The sequence below is a fragment of the Oncorhynchus masou genome, chromosome 32 (assembly GCF_036934945.1).
Source record: "Oncorhynchus masou masou isolate Uvic2021 chromosome 32, UVic_Omas_1.1, whole genome shotgun sequence".
Classification (NCBI taxonomy): Eukaryota; Metazoa; Chordata; class Actinopteri; order Salmoniformes; family Salmonidae; genus Oncorhynchus; species Oncorhynchus masou.
The window spans coordinates 68,478,525-68,495,782 of record NC_088243.1 but is presented as its reverse complement, the minus strand read 5'-3'; the positions used below and the strand labels follow the sequence as shown (position 1 = coordinate 68,495,782).

The window sequence follows — 17,258 nt, the reverse complement described above, 5'->3', positions numbered from 1 at the left end:
GTACGTTACTATCTTATCCGCTTGAATAAAATACTAAATAGTATCTAGCAAGATGGAGATCACAGAGGTTATTTTTAATGAGTGCATTTCACCTTCACTAAAATCACTGTGAAGGTTTTTTCTGCAAACTTTGGTTTCGAATCACAACGTTCTGACATTATCTGCCTCATTATTTGTTGGGAGAGTTGTCTGTATGAAGAGGACCCACCTAAAGGACGCACCATGGAACAAATGTATTTCACTTTTTGAAGATGCCAAAATAGTCCGTCATTGAAACCAGACCCTAGTGACTTGCCTAGTGTCAGCTTTTCAAGACTTCTGTTATGCCATAACCTCATTAATGTTATTGTTTTTTTTATTAAGACCCCAAAAATGTCACCCCAACATGGTGCAGAGTGTTTCAATTCTAATTCAAAATAACTTTAATTTCCTGGGAGGGAACGTCGTGTGGTGACATGACAGACTGACCTGGCAACAGCGTAGCCCGAGTCCTGTGAGTACGGAGTCCCGGAGCAAGGTTTGTAGGGTGTTCCTCCTACGAGGGAGGAAGCAGAAGAGCCTCGGGTGTGTCTAGACGCTGTTCACTGAAGCTTGTGTCTACAGACAGAGCACGGGGTGGTGCTCCTGGGGTGACTGCCAGCATCCCTGCAGTCAAGCCAGCTATCTCAGAAGACAGCCTCTGACTGATATCTGAAGACTGCACAGAAACAACGAGAGGGGAGAAGATTTGATACATTTCACAAAAGCAGGCAATGAGAGTCTGAAGCACGAGGGACCATAAAGGTAAATTGTGACTACATATGAAAATGGAAGTTGGATGGTTGTGATGAGCCTCGGTGAGTGTACCGTGTCGGGTTGTTTGGGAGCTGGGGGTTGAACCTACTCGGTCAGGGCCTCCTGTAGGCACAGTCTGGGGTGTGTAGGAGCATCTCATCAGATCATAATATTTAGACCTCTGCTGGCCTGCAGATACACACATAAACATGTGCACAAACATTCCCGATCACGCTGGAGGAGAGGGCTGCCGTCTTATTGGCTCTCAACCAATCATGCTATTTTATTTGTTTTTTCGAGTTGTTCGTAACTTGTTTTGTACATAATGTTGCTGCTACTGTCTCTTATGACCGAAAAGAGATTCTGAACAGCGATTGCTCCCTGCTCCCTGATTGCTCCCTGCTCCCTGATTGCTCCCTGCTTCCTAGAAGAAGAGTTCTTCTTCAATGAGTCAAACGTGAGTGCTATTCTAATACAGAAACCCAACCAGGCCCAGATCCCTGTGATTGGCTGGAGATGGAAACTGAGATTTAATGGAAAAAGATCCTGGTGCCTTGTTGAGGATCAGGCGTGATGAGTGGCTAATCTGGCCTTGTCTTCCGTCTTGCTCGCTAATGTTCAATCGCTAGAAAATACATGCGAAGAGCTGAAAGAATATGGCACCACAACAAACTTGCCAAGAGAGGGCCGCCCACCAAAACACACAGACCAGGAGAGGAGGGCATTAATTAGAGAGGCAACAAAGAGACCAAAGATAAATCAAATCAAATCAAATGTATTTATAAAGCCCTTCTTACATCAGCTGGTATCTCCCTCCTCTCTTCTCCAGACCATTTCCGGAGACCTTCTCCCTTACCTCACCTCGCTCATCAACTCATCCCTGACCGCTGGCTACGTCCCTTCCGTCTTCAAGAGAGCGAGAGTTGCACCCCTTCTGAAAAAACCTACACTCGACCCCTCCGATGTCAACAACTACAGACCAGTATCCCTTCTTTCTTTTCTCTCCAAAACTCTTGAACGTGCCGTCCTTGGCCAGCTCTCCCGCTATCTCTCTCAGAATGACCTTCTTGATCCAAATCAGTCAGCTTTCAAGACTAGTCATTCAACTGAGACTGCTCTTCTCTGTATCACGGAGGCGCTCCGCACTGCTAAAGCTAACTCTCTCTCCTCTGCTCTCATCCTTCTAGACCTATCGGCTGCCTTCGATACTGTGAACCATCAGATCCTCCTCTCCACCCTCTCCGAGTTGGGCATCTCTGGCGCGGCCCACGCTTGGATTGCGTCCTACCTGACAGGTCGCTCCTACCAGGTGGCGTGGCGAGAATCTGTCTCCTCACCACGCGCTCTCACCACTGGTGTCCCCCAGGGCTCTGTTCTAGGCCCTCTCCTATTCTCGCTATACACCAAGTCACTTGGCTCTGTCATAACCTCACATGGTCTCTCCTATCATTGCTATGCAGACGACACACAATTAATCTTCTCCTTTCCCCCTACTGATGACAAGGTGGCGAATCGCATCTCTGCATGTCTGGCAGACATATCAGTGTGGATGACGGATCACCACCTCAAGCTGAACCTCGGCAAGACGGAGCTGCTCTTCCTCCCGGGGAAGGACTGCCCGTTCCATGATCTCGCCATCACGGTTGACAACTCCATTGTGTCCTCCTCCCAGAGCGCTAAGAACCTTGGCGTGATCCTGGACAACACCCTGTCGTTCTCAACTAACATCAAGGCGGTGGCCCGTTCCTGTAGGTTCATGCTCTACAACATCCGCAGAGTACGACCCTGCCTCACACAGGAAGCGGCGCAGGTCCTAATCCAGGCACTTGTCATCTCCCGTCTGGATTACTGCAACTCGCTGTTGGCTGGGCTCCCTGCCTGTGCCATTAAACCCCTACAACTCATCCAGAACGCCGCAGCCCGTCTGGTGTTCAACCTTCCCAAGTTCTCTCACGTCACCCCGCTCCTCCGCTCTCTCCACTGGCTTCCAGTTGAAGCTCGCATCCGCTACAAGACCATGGTGCTTGCCTACGGAGCTGTGAGGGGAACGGCACCGCAGTACCTCCAGGCTCTGATCAGGCCCTACACCCAAACAAGGGCACTGCGTTCATCCACCTCTGGCCTGCTCGCCTCCCTACCACTGAGGAAGTACAGTTCCCGCTCAGCCCAGTCAAAACTGTTCGCTGCTCTGGCCCCCCAATGGTGGAACAAACTCCCTCACGACGCCAGGACAGCGGAGTCAATCACCACCTTCCGGAGACACCTGAAACCCCACCTCTTTAAGGAATACCTAGGATAGGATAAAGTAATCCTTCTCACCCCCCCTTAAATGTTTTAGATGCACTATTGTAAAGTGGCTGTTCCACTGGATGTCATAAGGTGAATTCACCAATTTGTAAGTCGCTCTGGATAAGAGCGTCTGCCAAATGACTTAAATGTAAATGTAAAGTGCTGTACAGAAACCCAGCCTAAAACCCCAAACAGCAAGCACTGCCGGTGTAGAAGCACGGTGGCTAGGAAAAACCCCCTAGAAAGGGCAGAACCTAGGAAGAAACCAAGATAGGAACCAGGCTATGAGGGGTGGCCAGTCCTCTTCTGACTGTGCCGATTGGAGATTATAACAGAACATGGACAAGATGTTCAAATGTTCATAGATGACCAGCCGGGTCAAATAATAATAATCATAGTGGTTGTCGAGAGTGCAACAGGTCAGCACCTCAGGAGTAAATGTCAATTGGCTTTTCATAGCCGATCATTCAGAGTATCTCTATCACTCCTGCTGTCTCTAGAGAGTTGAAAACAGCAGGTCAGGGACAGGTAGCACATCCAGTGAACAGGGCAGGGTTCCATAGCCGCAGGCAGAACAGTTGAAACTGGAGCAGCAGCATGGGGGGGAATAGTTATGCAAGTTTTCAGTTTTGTTGTCTTATTTCTTGTTTGTTTCACAATAAAAAATATTTTGCATCTTCAAAGTGGTAGGCATGTTGTGTAAATTAAATGACACCAACTGTAACGGTTTTCTTGCGGTGAAGGAGAGGCGGTTATTTTGATTTTGATTATTTTGATAATAAAAAGATAAACACGAACACAACAAAACAAGAAACGTAACGTGAAAACCTAAACAGTCTATTCTGGTGCAAACTAACACAGAGACAGGAACAATCACCCACAAACACACAGTGAAGCCCAGGCTACCTAAGTATGATTCTCAATCAGAGACAACTAATGACACCTGCCTCTGATTGAGAACCATACTAGGCCGAAACATAGAAATAACCAAATCATAAAACAAACTGTCACGCCCTGGTCGAAGTATATTGTGTTTTCTTTATTATTTTGGTCAGGCCAGGGTGTGACATGGGTTTATTGTGGTGTGTTTTGTCTTGGGGTTTTTGTTAGGTATTGGGTTTGTGGTTTAGTTGGGATATCTAGCATAGTCCATGGCTGTCTGGAGTGGTTCTCAATTAGAGTCAGGTGTTTATCGTTGTCTCTGATTGGAAACCATATTTAGGCAGCCATATTCTTTGAGTGTTTCGTGGGTGATTGTTCCTGTCTCTGTGTTTGTTGTCACCAGATAGGCTGTATAGGTTTTCACGTTCCGTTTGTTGTTTTTGTATTGTTCGTTTTTCATCGTCATTAAACATGTATAAAAAATACCACGCTGCATTTTGGTCCGACTCTCCTTCGACGGAAGAAAACCGTAACACAAACATAGACTGCCCACCCCAACTCACGCCCTGACCATACAAAATAATGACAAAACAAAGGAAATAAAGGTCAGAACGTGACACCAACCCCCAAAAACCTATTTTAATTCCAGGTTGTAAGGCAACAAAATAGGAAAAATGCCAAGGGGGTGAAAACTTTCACAAGCCACTGTAAACACTCCATCGGCAGGACAGAACAGCATTCTCTGGTAAGACACGGGCGGGGGCCTATCCATTTATGTGAACAAATGCTGGTGCACGATATCTAAGGAAGTCTAACAGTTTTGCCGAAAGAGTTTTCATCTGTATTTTTCGTAGCTGTCTACATACCACCACAGACCGATGCTGGCACTAAAACTGCACTCAATGAGCTGAATACCTCCATAAGCAAACAGGAAAATGCTCATCCAGAGGCTGCGCTCCTATTGGCCAGGGACTTTAATGCAGGGAAACTTAAATCAGTTTTACCTAATTTCTATCGGCATGTGCAATTTCTATCAGCATGTGCAACCAGAGGAAAAAATATATAATTCTAGACCACCTTTACTCCACACACAGCGATGAGTACAAAGCTCTCCTCGCCCTCCATTTGGCAAATCTGACCATAATTCTATCCTCCTGATTCCTGCTTACAAGAAAAAAATAAAGCAGGAAGCACTAGCGACTCGGTCTATAAAAAAGTGGTCAGATGAAGCAGATGCTAAACTACAGGACTGCTTTGATAGCACAGACTGGAATATGATCCGGGATTCTTCCGATGGCATTGAGGAGTACACCACATCAGTCACTGGCTTTACCAATAAGTGCATTGAGGACGTCGTCCCCACAGTGACTGTAAGTACATACCCCAACCAGAAGCCATGGATTACAGGCAACATTTGCATTGAGCTGAAGGGTAGAGCTGCCACTTTCAAGGAGAGGGACTCGAACCTGGAAGCTTATAAGAAATCCCTCTCTGCCCTCCAACGAACCATCAAACAGGGAAAGCGTCAATACAGGACTAAGATCGAATCGTCCTACACCAGGTCCGACACTCGTCGGATGTGGCAGGGCTTGCAAACTGTTATAGACTACAAAGGGAAGCACAGTTGAGAGCTGCCCAGGGGCACGAGCATACCAGACGAGCTAAATCACCTCTTTGCTCGCTTTGAGGCAAGTAACACTGAAACATGCATGAGAGTATCAGCTGTTCCGTATGACTGTGTGATCACAGTCACTGACATTTTCAACCTCTCCCTGTCTGATTCTGTAATACCAGCATGTTTCAAGTAGACCACCATAGTCCCTGTGCCCAAGAAGACTAAGGTAACCTGCCTAAATGACTACCGACCCGTAGCACTTACTTCTGTAGCCATTAAATAATTTGAAAGGCTGGTCATGGCTCACATCAACACCAGAAACCCTAGACCCACTCCAATTTGCATTCTACACCAACCGAACCACTCCACACGGCACTCTCACACCTGGACAAAAGGAACACCTATGTGAGAATGCTATTCATTGACTACAGCTCAGTGTTCAACACCATAGTGCCCTGGGACTAAAGGACCCTGGGACTAAACACTTCCCTCCGCAACTGGATCCTGGACAACACATCTGCCACGCTGATCCTCAACACGCTGATCCTCAACACAGCCTATAGAGAGGAGGTCAGAGACCTGACCATGTGGTGCAAGAACAACAACCTCTCCCTCAACGTGATCAAGACAAAGGAGATGATTGTGGACTACGGGAAAAGGAGGACCGAGTACACCTCCATTCGCATCGACGGGGCTGTAGTGGAGCAGGTTGAGAGCTTCAAGTTACTTGGCGTCACCATCACCAACAAACTATCATGGTCCAAGCACACCAAGACAGTTGTGAAGAAGGCACGACAAAACCTAAACTGAAAATATTTGGCATGGGTCCTCAGATCCTCAAAAGGTAATTCAGCTGCACCATCGAGAGCATCCTGACGGGTTACATCTCTGCCTGGTATAGCAACTGCTCGGCTTCCGACCACAAGGCACTACAGAGGGTAGTGCGTACGGCCCAATACATCACCGGGCCAAGCTTCCTGCCATCCAGGACCTCTATACAAGGCGGTGTCAAAGGAAGGCCCTAAAATTTGTCAAAGACTCCAGCCACCCTAGTCATAGCCTGTTCTCTCTACTACCGCATGTCAAGAGTTTTCGGTGTGCAAAGTCTAGATCCAAGAGGCTCCTAAATAGATACTACCCCCTAGCCGTAAGACTCCTGAAAAGGTAATCAAATGACTACCCAGACTATTTACATTGCCTCCCCTCTGGAACGCTGCTGCTACTCTCTGTTATTATCTATGCATAGTCACTTTAATAACTCTACCAACATACATATATTTACACCGTTGCCCGGGCACATTGACATTGACTCTGTACCGGTACCCCCTGTATATAGCCCCTCTATTGTTGTTTACTGCTGCTCTTTAATTATTTTTTATTCTTATCTCTTACTTAATTTTTTGGTATTTTCTTAATACTGCATTGTTGGTTAAGGGCTTTTAATTAAGCATTTCACTCTAAGGTCTACACCTTACACAAGGTTGTCATATCTTTCAAAAAATACCAGTGCAACAATTTTGAGCACAATCATTTTTTTTATGTCTCCATAAAAGACCTCTGTGCTTCAATATTAATCATGTGTAAAAAAAAAGGCTGTCTGCTACTCCTCTCTACCTACTTTTCCTTCGCAATCACCTGAGTTTCCCTTAGTCCCGTTAGTTTGGCTGCTCATGTACAGTATTGTACATGTTTATCTAAGGAACTAGCCTATACATATTGGGACTGGCAGTTGTTAAAGGGATACTTCAGGATTTTCCTCAGAGTCAGAATACTCTGTGGACACTATTTTTTTATTTATATGCGTACAGTATGAAGGAAGTTGCTAACTAGAGTTAGCGCAATCGTTAGAAAAATGCATGGAAGTCTATGGTAACTATTAGCATGCAGACAAATATGAGCTTGTATGTGTTGTTCCTCATGATCATATGATATGAAACAATTTTTAGTCTCATTTTGGTGTTATAGAGAGCCAGTTTGTGTCTAGGAGAAACTAGGGGAAAAAGAGATCTCTTCTTGTATTTTGCTTTCCTATGTGAATGCGAGACAACTGACACTGCCTGTAGCATACAGTTTTGTGTAATCTAACCAATTATCTCTTGATCGTACAGCATTTAAACATAGAAATTCACTATAATTGTCCAATTATTTCCATTTAGTCCATAAACACACACAACAGATGTATAATACTACAGGTAAACCCATGCTCAACAGGAATTCATTCATATTCATCTTAAACATTATCTACAGTGGGCTAGGCTATTTTTCCATCTTCCCTAACACTCTCTTCCATATTGTAAAACTCCATATTGTACACACTTGTTTTGTTATATTCATTTAAAGTTTCATGGTAGACAACACAATGGATTGCACTTTGCAATAGTTTCACTGAGGACACCGTCCATTGTGTCAAGAGAGATGCTAAATCAGTTCAAACCCTTGAACAACACTCTTCAACGGAATTGCCTCTGTTAAATAGCTGGCAGTTAAAAGAGATTTGTGAGATGGAAGCTATCTACTGTACTTAGTTTACCCTTATAGTCATATGCTCTGCAGTACAGCGGCACAAGAACACATTTGACAATCTTCTTATCATTTCTGAGCAGGCGGTCCTTTCTTGGGTGTGAATGTTAGTCTTTCTCAATAGACAAATGCCACAAATGGTTAATGTTGACACTGGCGAGACCTCATCAGGCATCAGGTTTTCATGTTGACAGTGTGGAGGAATGAATTCCAATTGTTAGGGAATGAGAGATAGCAGGTTAAATGACACGGGCCTGCCACCGTGAATATATTACTATTTGTTTTCCATGACAACAGGTAGGCTAGTAAAAATACATAGCATTAAACTAATGCTTTTTCTCGAGTGCAGGCGCTTTGCTGGTTTCTACATATGTCACTTCTCCATGGAATGTGGTAACACAATACGTCACTGGTGTAACTTTCAAGGAACTAATCGAAGTGGGGTGACGGGTAGCGAGCGAGTTGTGTTGTGCGTCATGTTATGTAGGCTTTTTGCATTGTTTAGTGTGCTGTTTATTCAGACTTGCATCCTTTTGTTCTTGCACGTGGGTCTTCTGGGGCATCTTAACTCACGGTGGTGAGATGAGCTGAGATGAGAGCTTCCAAACGGTTGTTTACTACACTCCCCAAGGACTCAGAGCCGCTGTTATTTGAAACCTCAGATGGGCCGGGACTTGCATCCTGGGTTTTTGAAAAAAATTAAGATGGCAATTGGAAAAAAAGACGCATTGTATATCTGAAGGCTAGTGCTGTAAATAGCATACTTTGGGGGCATGCTTATGAATGTGAATGAGAGCGGTTCAGTTAGATTCAGCTTTGTGATTTGTTTGAAGGCTTCAGATTCAGAAATGCATTACAAAGAGAGTACGTTAGCACAAACCTAAGAGGTAACTGTTTCTGGTAGACACAAGGCACGTGATATTTATGCATCGTATTGATTTCTCAGAGTATGATGCGAGGAGTTGTGTACAGGCACAGTATTGAGATTTCCATCCTAAATGCTCTTGTCTTTGAACCCCTGCAATGTCATTCTGGTCATGTCTGCTGAGTCCAGAATTAAACATGATCTGCATCTCATTATGAATGCATAGCAGTACGTTGCCCTTCAAGTGATGTACACTGGGGTCAACATATGTTGGGACCTTCAGATTAAACACAGGGCTAAATAAATCTAGTACCAACTGTATCCCAGTGAGAATTACTTCCTTTTCCCTTGTTCAGCATCTTGTTTACTTGACATCTTGCTGTTTCCTTCAAATCAAGGCAATTCCCCATACTGAAATTGCTCTGTGAGCTGTGAAGTGTGTACATAAACTATCCATTCAACTATGCAAATGTATCTGTCTATCTGTCTTTCTGACAAGCATCCTCATTGCTATACAATACAGTTATGAATAATTAATGAAACATTTCAAAGTGAAAGTTCCAAATATTTTATATACAGTACCAGTCAAATGTTTGGATACACCTTCTCATTCAAGGGCTTTTCTTTATTTAGACTATTTTCTACATTGTAGAATAATAGTGAAGACATCATAACTATGAAATAACACATATGGAAACATGTTGTAACCAACAAAAGAAAGTGTTATTTCATAGTTTTGATATCTTCACTATTATTCTACAATGTAGAACATAGTAAAATAAAGAATAAAGTGTTCTAAAACTTTTGACCGGTAGAGTGTGTGTGTATATATGTGTATATATATATATATATATATATATATATATATATATATATATATATATATATATATATATATATACACACTGTTTTTTTTTTCATTTGGGAAAGCCAAATACAATTAGAAATGCGGTAACTCTAACCATCGCCCCAAATCATATACTCCCTCCCTCTGCCCCCCTCTGCATGCCTTTCCTTTTGAAACGTTGAGTCATCAATAAACTAATCATTGCATGGAATTAGTCATTTGTCTTTGATGTCACTGGATCACCCAGAGATTGGGCGTGCATGCCAATTAACAACTCCCTCTGCCCTTCTCTGACCCTGTCTGTGGCGTTTGGGCACCTCGCTGTGCAACACAAAACCCATTGAATAATCATTATGCCACCGCACCAAGGGAGATTAATAAACCCCAGCAAACCAAAGCCATTGATTGGCTCAAATGTACACACTTGTATTGTTCAATCCTCCCTGACAGATTGGGGCTAATACACCCATGGGGAGTCGCTACCACTGTGACGAAGCCTCTTTACCAGTCAAGTCGTTTGTTTGTTTGTTACTGTATTCAGGTTCCCTGCCAACGGTTTGCCTCGCTGACCAATGACAGTAGATGGTTTTTATTTCCCTCTATAGTGGGTTAGAACACAATGTGCACCTCGTGCTGCAGATGAATTGGCCATTGTAAAGAAGACATCTGAGGCCCTGAGGCATCGTACTATCGTGATGCACCACTCAATATTTAGTGGTCAATAGGAAAGCTGTGGAGAGCTCAGATGAGTACAGAGAACAGTAATGCATCCCCTTGTTTATACTTTGGTTCTAATGTATATTTAAGCAATAAGGCCCGGGGGTGTGTGATATATGTCCAATATACCATGGCTAAGGGCTGTTCTTACGCACGATGCAACACAGAATGCCTAGATATAGCCCTTAGCTGTGGTATATTGGCCATTTACCAAAAGCCCCAGAAGTGCCTTATTGCTATTCTAAACTGGTTACCAATGTAATTAGAACAGTAAAAATATATGTTTGTCATACCCATTGTGTGCAGCTGATATGCCACAGCTTCCAGCCAATCAGCATTCAGGTCTCGGACCACCCAGTTTATAATTCATATTATATAGCTCACTGTGGCTGTGGATTGATTGTCAGACAAATGGTAGCATTTTTAAATAGTGGTGTGATTTGTACACAGTACAACAGCGCTCAAACTAGAGTCAACGTTGCACATTTTTCTTGTTACTTTATGTGCAATGTTTTTACCCTATTCAGACGTGGTGGAATGGTGCCCAGATGATCATGGCAATATACAACCCCAAAACAACATCATTAGAGCTTCAGCAGATAAATGATGCTTACTGGGTGAATGTTCCCAGTTCAGTGTATTGTTTCAGTGAACATCATTATTGGGATTGTTTTTCCAGCATTGGTGGCCATGTTCTTTTCCCCCTTGAGGGCGATTCCAAAGGGCAATGGAACTGGTAGATAGGAGATCCAAGAGAGAGCAACCTGCCATTACAGAGCCAATACATTTGATACGGTTCAGAGGTTATTGATAGTTACTATAAGTGAACTCCAAAAGCTTTTAAAACTCTGATTATCATCCTCGTACTCTTCCAGTTTCTGAATTGAAGGTTTCTAAGCTCTTGTAAAGCCTAGAGCTACTTTTAGGCCTTTTAAAGTCTAACTGTCATACTATTACTTGTCTATTGTTCTTTTTTTGGTATGAACATGTCTTTACTTTGGTTTTCCTTGCAGGGTTTTTGGGCCATAACAATGGCTTCCAGAGTCCTTGTGAGCACAAGTACTGTGGCCTGGGGCGTCACTGTGTGGTCAACCATGAGAGCAGTCAAGGGGAGTGCATCTGTCTGGACCGCTGTAAACCTCACTACAAGGAGGTGTGTGGCTCGGACGGCAAGCTGTACCAGAACCACTGTGAGCTCCACCGGGCCTCCTGTCTGGGTGCACAGAAGATAACCATCATGCACAGCGAGGAATGCTTCTACAAAGGTAAGAATTACAACTCATAGCTTCATAAAATGGCTGTCATGGAACTTTATGCAGAAGCAAAGTACAGATGTAAGATCCTAATTTGACCTATATTGTCACAGCAAAATAATCCTACAACAACAAGATTTTAAGGTTTGTTAGCTGGCCGAAAGTAGGCTACATAAAAAGTGCATTACGGTTAATAAAACCGTATGTTTGTGTGGGATTTCAGTGAATTCATGTAAACATCCTCAGCAACAAAAGAGTGAAGTTGTAGTTGCAGGAGATGAGTTTTATCTTCTTTATGCTCTAGATTAGAGCTTTGGAGAAGCCACCAGAGATCCTGCCTCATTGCAGTTCTCGGAAAATCCTGTCTTGCACAGAATGTTTGTTTGTTGTTAGAAGTAAGGATTTTGTACAGTCGCGGAGCCATTTCTCACCTTATGAACCTGATACAACATAATGTAGCTACATCTTGTATCTCTATTAGTTTCTCAGTTGATGCAAAGCATTGCTTGATTATATAATGTGTAGGTGGTAATACTGTACACACCGATGCTCAGATTTCCCTAGAGACTTTAAGATGCTCTGGAACATTGATTGTGCAAAGACACCACGTACTTTCAATACATGGTAAGGAGTTGGCTTATCGCTTTTAGAGCACCGTAGGTGGTGTAGACCATGGGGTAGGTCCCAATAATTTCACATTTTTTCCTGAAGTGTGCACTTTTTCACTACTTCCCACAAATCTGAAAACATTTTCACCACAGGAGGTTTGTGGCAACTTTATTGGGGAGGAAGGGCTCATGGTAATGGCTGGAGAAGATTGAGTGGAATGGTATCAAATACATCAAACACATGGTTTCCATGTGTATGATGCCATTCCATTTGCTCCCTTCCAGCCATTATTATGAGCCGTCCTCCCCTCAGCAGCCTCCACTGTTTTCCACCATATTTCTTTTACCAGGCATTTCCTTTAGAATGAGTGAAGGGAAGTAAACAAGGCCGCGCTTTGGAAAGAAAGAGAGATCACCGGGACACACCAGGGGCACGAGAAAAAGGTCAAAGCTATGTCATATAATAATATTCATGAGAGAAACATTAGATTGCCTTTCATTTTGCAGGATACACAATTACATGGTTTCTGTGCAAGTGAACTGCTGCAAGCCAATTGTCACACTATAATAATCTTCTGTAACAGTATTGCTTCCATCCCTACACTCACCCCCTTTTTTCCAAATGGTATTTCTCACATGCTTCGTAGACAACAGGTGTAGACTAACAGTGAAATGCTTAGTTACGGGTCCTTTTCCAACAATGCAGAGAGAAGGATAAGATAGAAATAAATGGTAACCTGTCACCTGGTGTCATAACATAATGTAATCATAATATGTCATAACAGCTGACATAACTTGTCATAACACTGTCATGACCCATATATTTACACCTGTTGTGGCATACATTTTGTTATTTTATGGGTGGTTATAACAACTACATAAGAGTGTCAAAACCCACATTTCTAAAAAAGTAAAAACAATTCCTGCCAAGCAGTTTTCTTTTGTTTGAAAGGTTGTTTCTTTGTTGTTGTTGTAGTCAATTCCTTATAGTCAAGTTTTGTTTCATCACATTTTAAATACCTTGTAGAAAATACACTTTATGGTGCTGTCATGAAGCATTATGTCCATCCTGTGTCACTTTACTTGGAGTAAGAAAATATACTTTATGACACTGTCTGGAAGCATAATGACCATCATAATCATATAAGTCAGATAGGCCTATCACGTACATGCTCTTACATCAGTCATCAGTCAAAAAGAGGGTGCCTTGTTCTGCTCCTGAAATCTGTCCCTGCATTAATTCCAGTCATCAGCATCAGCAACAGAGCATTAGGGCATGTCTGACATCCATGTGCACGCAATTACATCATTGTGTGCACAATTACAATGATAATTCAATATGGTCAAGAAAAAAAACATGTGTAACATAAAATTTTTGTTGACAAGTAGGCTATGGTGTAATTTAAAGTTTTGCCTTGTGTGGTAGATTTTGTGGGTTTTGACACTCTTGTGTAGGTGTCATAACCTGAAAAATATGGGTTGTTTATGAATTCGAAGGACCAATAAAAAGGGATCGAAAAAACAGGAGCTGGGTTTTAGGTCATTATTAACCACCACAGGGTGGTTCAGAACACAAGGAAGCAGTAGTTCCAGTTCAAGGGTTTAATGAAGATCCACACACACACATACAACACCACTCTCTCTAATACTAATTGTTATTATTTAGCTGCATGCACAATAACATCAGAAAAGCAATTTATTCTGAGGAGGTAAAATAAGCACGAGAGAAAAACAGGTTGATCATCAGAATAGAAGCTACAGACTGCCTGGGGCTTTGCCTGGTAGGCTATTACCCTAAGGCTGCCTATTCCTATAGGAAAACCAAAGAAAGTTGGGGTCTTGGAAAGGAGATGAGCTGGCCGTTTTTATAGCCGCCCCCAAATGTGTTGTACATATTTTCTTCAACAGACAAGCCAGCTAAGTGTCAATAGCTTCTTGAGGAAAGGCAAGCAGCCTGATGAGTCGAGCAACAGGCCTGACGTAGGTTCTGTCCTTGACTTGGATCTCTGCTGTCCTCACTTTCCCATCTGCTCCAGAGATAACTGACTTGACAGTTCCAGTTCAGAGATGGTCTACACACCAAGGGTGGTTTGCAGGGCAATCTTAATGGATCTGACCTCTCTCTCCCAGCATCCTCCAAAGTGTTGTGCACTTGGTGGGTTGAAGGCAAAGTGAATCCTCTGACTGGCTAACTGTTCCTGGAGCTGTGGGTGGAGAGCCATGAAGGCCTCCTGTAGCTCTCGCTTCCCTCCCTTGAAATTTGTTCCTCGATCGGACAGGGTCTCAAAGGGCTTTCCTCTTCGAGCGATAAAGTGTCTCAACGCCATTAGGAACAAACTGGAATCCATATTAGTCTGTAGATCCACATGTACAGCCCGGGTGGTCATGCACTTAAAGATGATGCCCCCTTTTCCAATGTGGGCTTGTGGAGCCGCAGTCGGGCTGGAGGCAAGTCAGCCATCCTAGGCACATCTGGCTGGCCTCGCCACAACCTGCATTCAGTGCAGCCAAGCTGAAAACGATGAATGGCTGCTCTCCCTCTCAGAATCCAGAACCTTCAATGTAGCTCAGCAAACACCTTCTCTGGGCCCAAGTGCCTCAGCTGCTCATCATATTCCCTGATCAGCAACCTGGTGAGCGGATGACCTGGTTCCAGAACCACTGGGTGAAGAACGTCAGAGCCCAGCTGGTCACACCTGTGAAGGCAACCTCCAACACAAGTCAGTCCGGTGTTGTTGTCATACTCTGGGGCCAGCATCACCAGACGGCTGATCGGAGGGATTGGCTTGCCTGCCTCTAGTAGGGAGAGGTCTTCTGGGAAGCTCTCAGACTGAGCATGTCTGAATATATTGAGTTCTGCTTGCTTGAAATCGTCGGCTGGAGAACTGTTGGCACTACTGGCCGCCCCATGTAGCAACTGCACTGTGGCTTCCACCAGCTCCTGGAAAATGTTGAACTGGGCAACATCAGGGAGAGACGACTTGGTGTCCACTGACAGGAGTCCACAGAAGGTAGGCTGCCACAGCTCCTCTGCTTCATTGAGAGGTACTTGGTCTGGTCTTCTCTGCCAGGATGACTGGGCCTGCCACAGGAATGGTGGACCTTGACTCCAATGGTTATGTTCTGAAAGCGTCAGCTGGGTTCCTCTCCATTTCTCATGTTACACCAGGCCTGGGGTCCATGAGCTCCTGTATGTCTGCGACTCTTGTGCCTACAAATACTTTGTACCTGCAGGAGTCCGACCGGAGCCAGGTTAAGACTGTTGTAGAATCCGACCAGTACGTGACCTCATGGATTTCCAGGGTGAGTTCTTTTCTGATAACCTCGGCCAGCTGGGCACCAGTGAGTGCAGCGCAGAGCTCTAGTCTTGGCATCGACTGTTGTCATTTCGGGACCACTCTTGATCTTGCTGCAAGGAATGCCGCTTGGATCTGTCTATTGGTGTTTTCAGTATGTAGTTACACGACGGCTCCATACGTACGTTCTGAGGGGTCACTGAAGATATGAACACTTGTTATGCTGGTTGAGAGATCCATGTCGGGGCTGACATAATATCTTGGTAGTGTAACCTGAGACAGATGTGGAAGTTCATTCTCCTAAATAAGCCAAACTTGGAGGAGATATTCAGGTAGATCTGGGTCATCCCACCCTCTTTTCTTATTCTAGAGCCTCTGGACCACAACCTTGGCTCGTGTGGTGTATAGGATAATGAAGCTGGGTGGATCGTATTGACTGGCAAGAATCGATATATGTTGCGCATGGTGGGTTCAACTTTCTCCATGTGGCCTTGCTTGTAGCCAAGCGTGTCAGACAGACATTACCATCATAATCCAAGGGTGTACTCTTGGGTTTCCATGCCATCCTGGGTGAACCACAGCTCACTGTTTTCCGACTTGGACTCTTGAGGTAGGTGTTCGATGACTGCTGGAAGGTTGCTGGCCCACTGGCGTAGATCGAATCCTCCTTCAGCAAGAAGGTGCTTTAGCTTGTCCACCAGGAAGTCTTTGTAGACAGTTGTCTACATAGAAACAGCGTTCTACAGAAAAGCGCACATCCTCTTCAGGCTCATTGTGGTTAAACACATGTTTCTGAATGGCAAATGTGGTGCAGCAGGGGCTACATGTCATCCCAAAGGGAAGAACCTACCACTCATAGACATCAGCATGATCATCACGGTTTAGGTCTCGCCACAGAAACCAGAGAAGAGGCTGGTCTTTGGGTAGCAGGCGGACTTGATGGAACATCCCCTTTATGTCACTGATGATGGTCACAGAGTGTTCCCGGAAATAGAGAAGGACTCCAAGCAGAGTAGCTCCCAAGGTTGGTCCGGGAAAGAGTTGTTCGTTCAAGCTCTTGCCCCTTTAGTTGAAGGAACAGTTGAAGACGACTCTGTTTTTCCCATTGTGTTTGACCATATGATGGGGAATGTACAAACCTTGGTACTCTTCGACTGCTACTGCGGATACCTTCTTCACTTGTGAACCTCCTTCGGAGGCAGTACTTCTTCTACAAAAGGAAGGTTATTCTACAAAAGGGGAGTGGCGTACCTTTGAACCCCGTCCACTTCGACCCTGACTGTCTTCTCCTCTAGAAGATGCATGGCTTCTACATCTTGTCTGGACCGTGTGACGAGCTTCTCACTCCTGCACGGTATTGTATCCAACTGCCAGAGTTTCTCTACATGGCAGAAGAGCACTGCAGATGGAGAGACAAGGGATGTATGAAGACACTGTTGTGGAGAAAGACTTTTGTTGAAGGAACTTTGATGGACCTTGAAGGGTCCATCCAAGCTGAGACTTGATGGCAGCAGGTCCACCAGGGGGACCCAAACACACTGGCTCTGTCGGGTGATTAGATGGGGATAGTCTGATTCGATGAGCAGTAATGG

At 44.3% G+C, this 17,258-nt stretch overlaps 1 protein-coding gene across 2 annotated transcripts in view; it reads left to right on the top strand.

Moving 5' to 3' along the window:
- Positions 1-17,258, top strand: part of LOC135526510 (follistatin-related protein 5-like) — a 211,914-nt gene that overhangs the window by 62,615 nt on the left and 132,041 nt on the right. For both annotated transcript variants that reach the window (XM_064954946.1, XM_064954944.1), the window contains exon 4: positions 11,523-11,774. In XM_064954946.1, the coding sequence (XP_064811018.1) occupies positions 11,523-11,774 (252 nt within the window). The remainder of the gene's footprint in view (positions 1-11,522; positions 11,775-17,258) is intronic.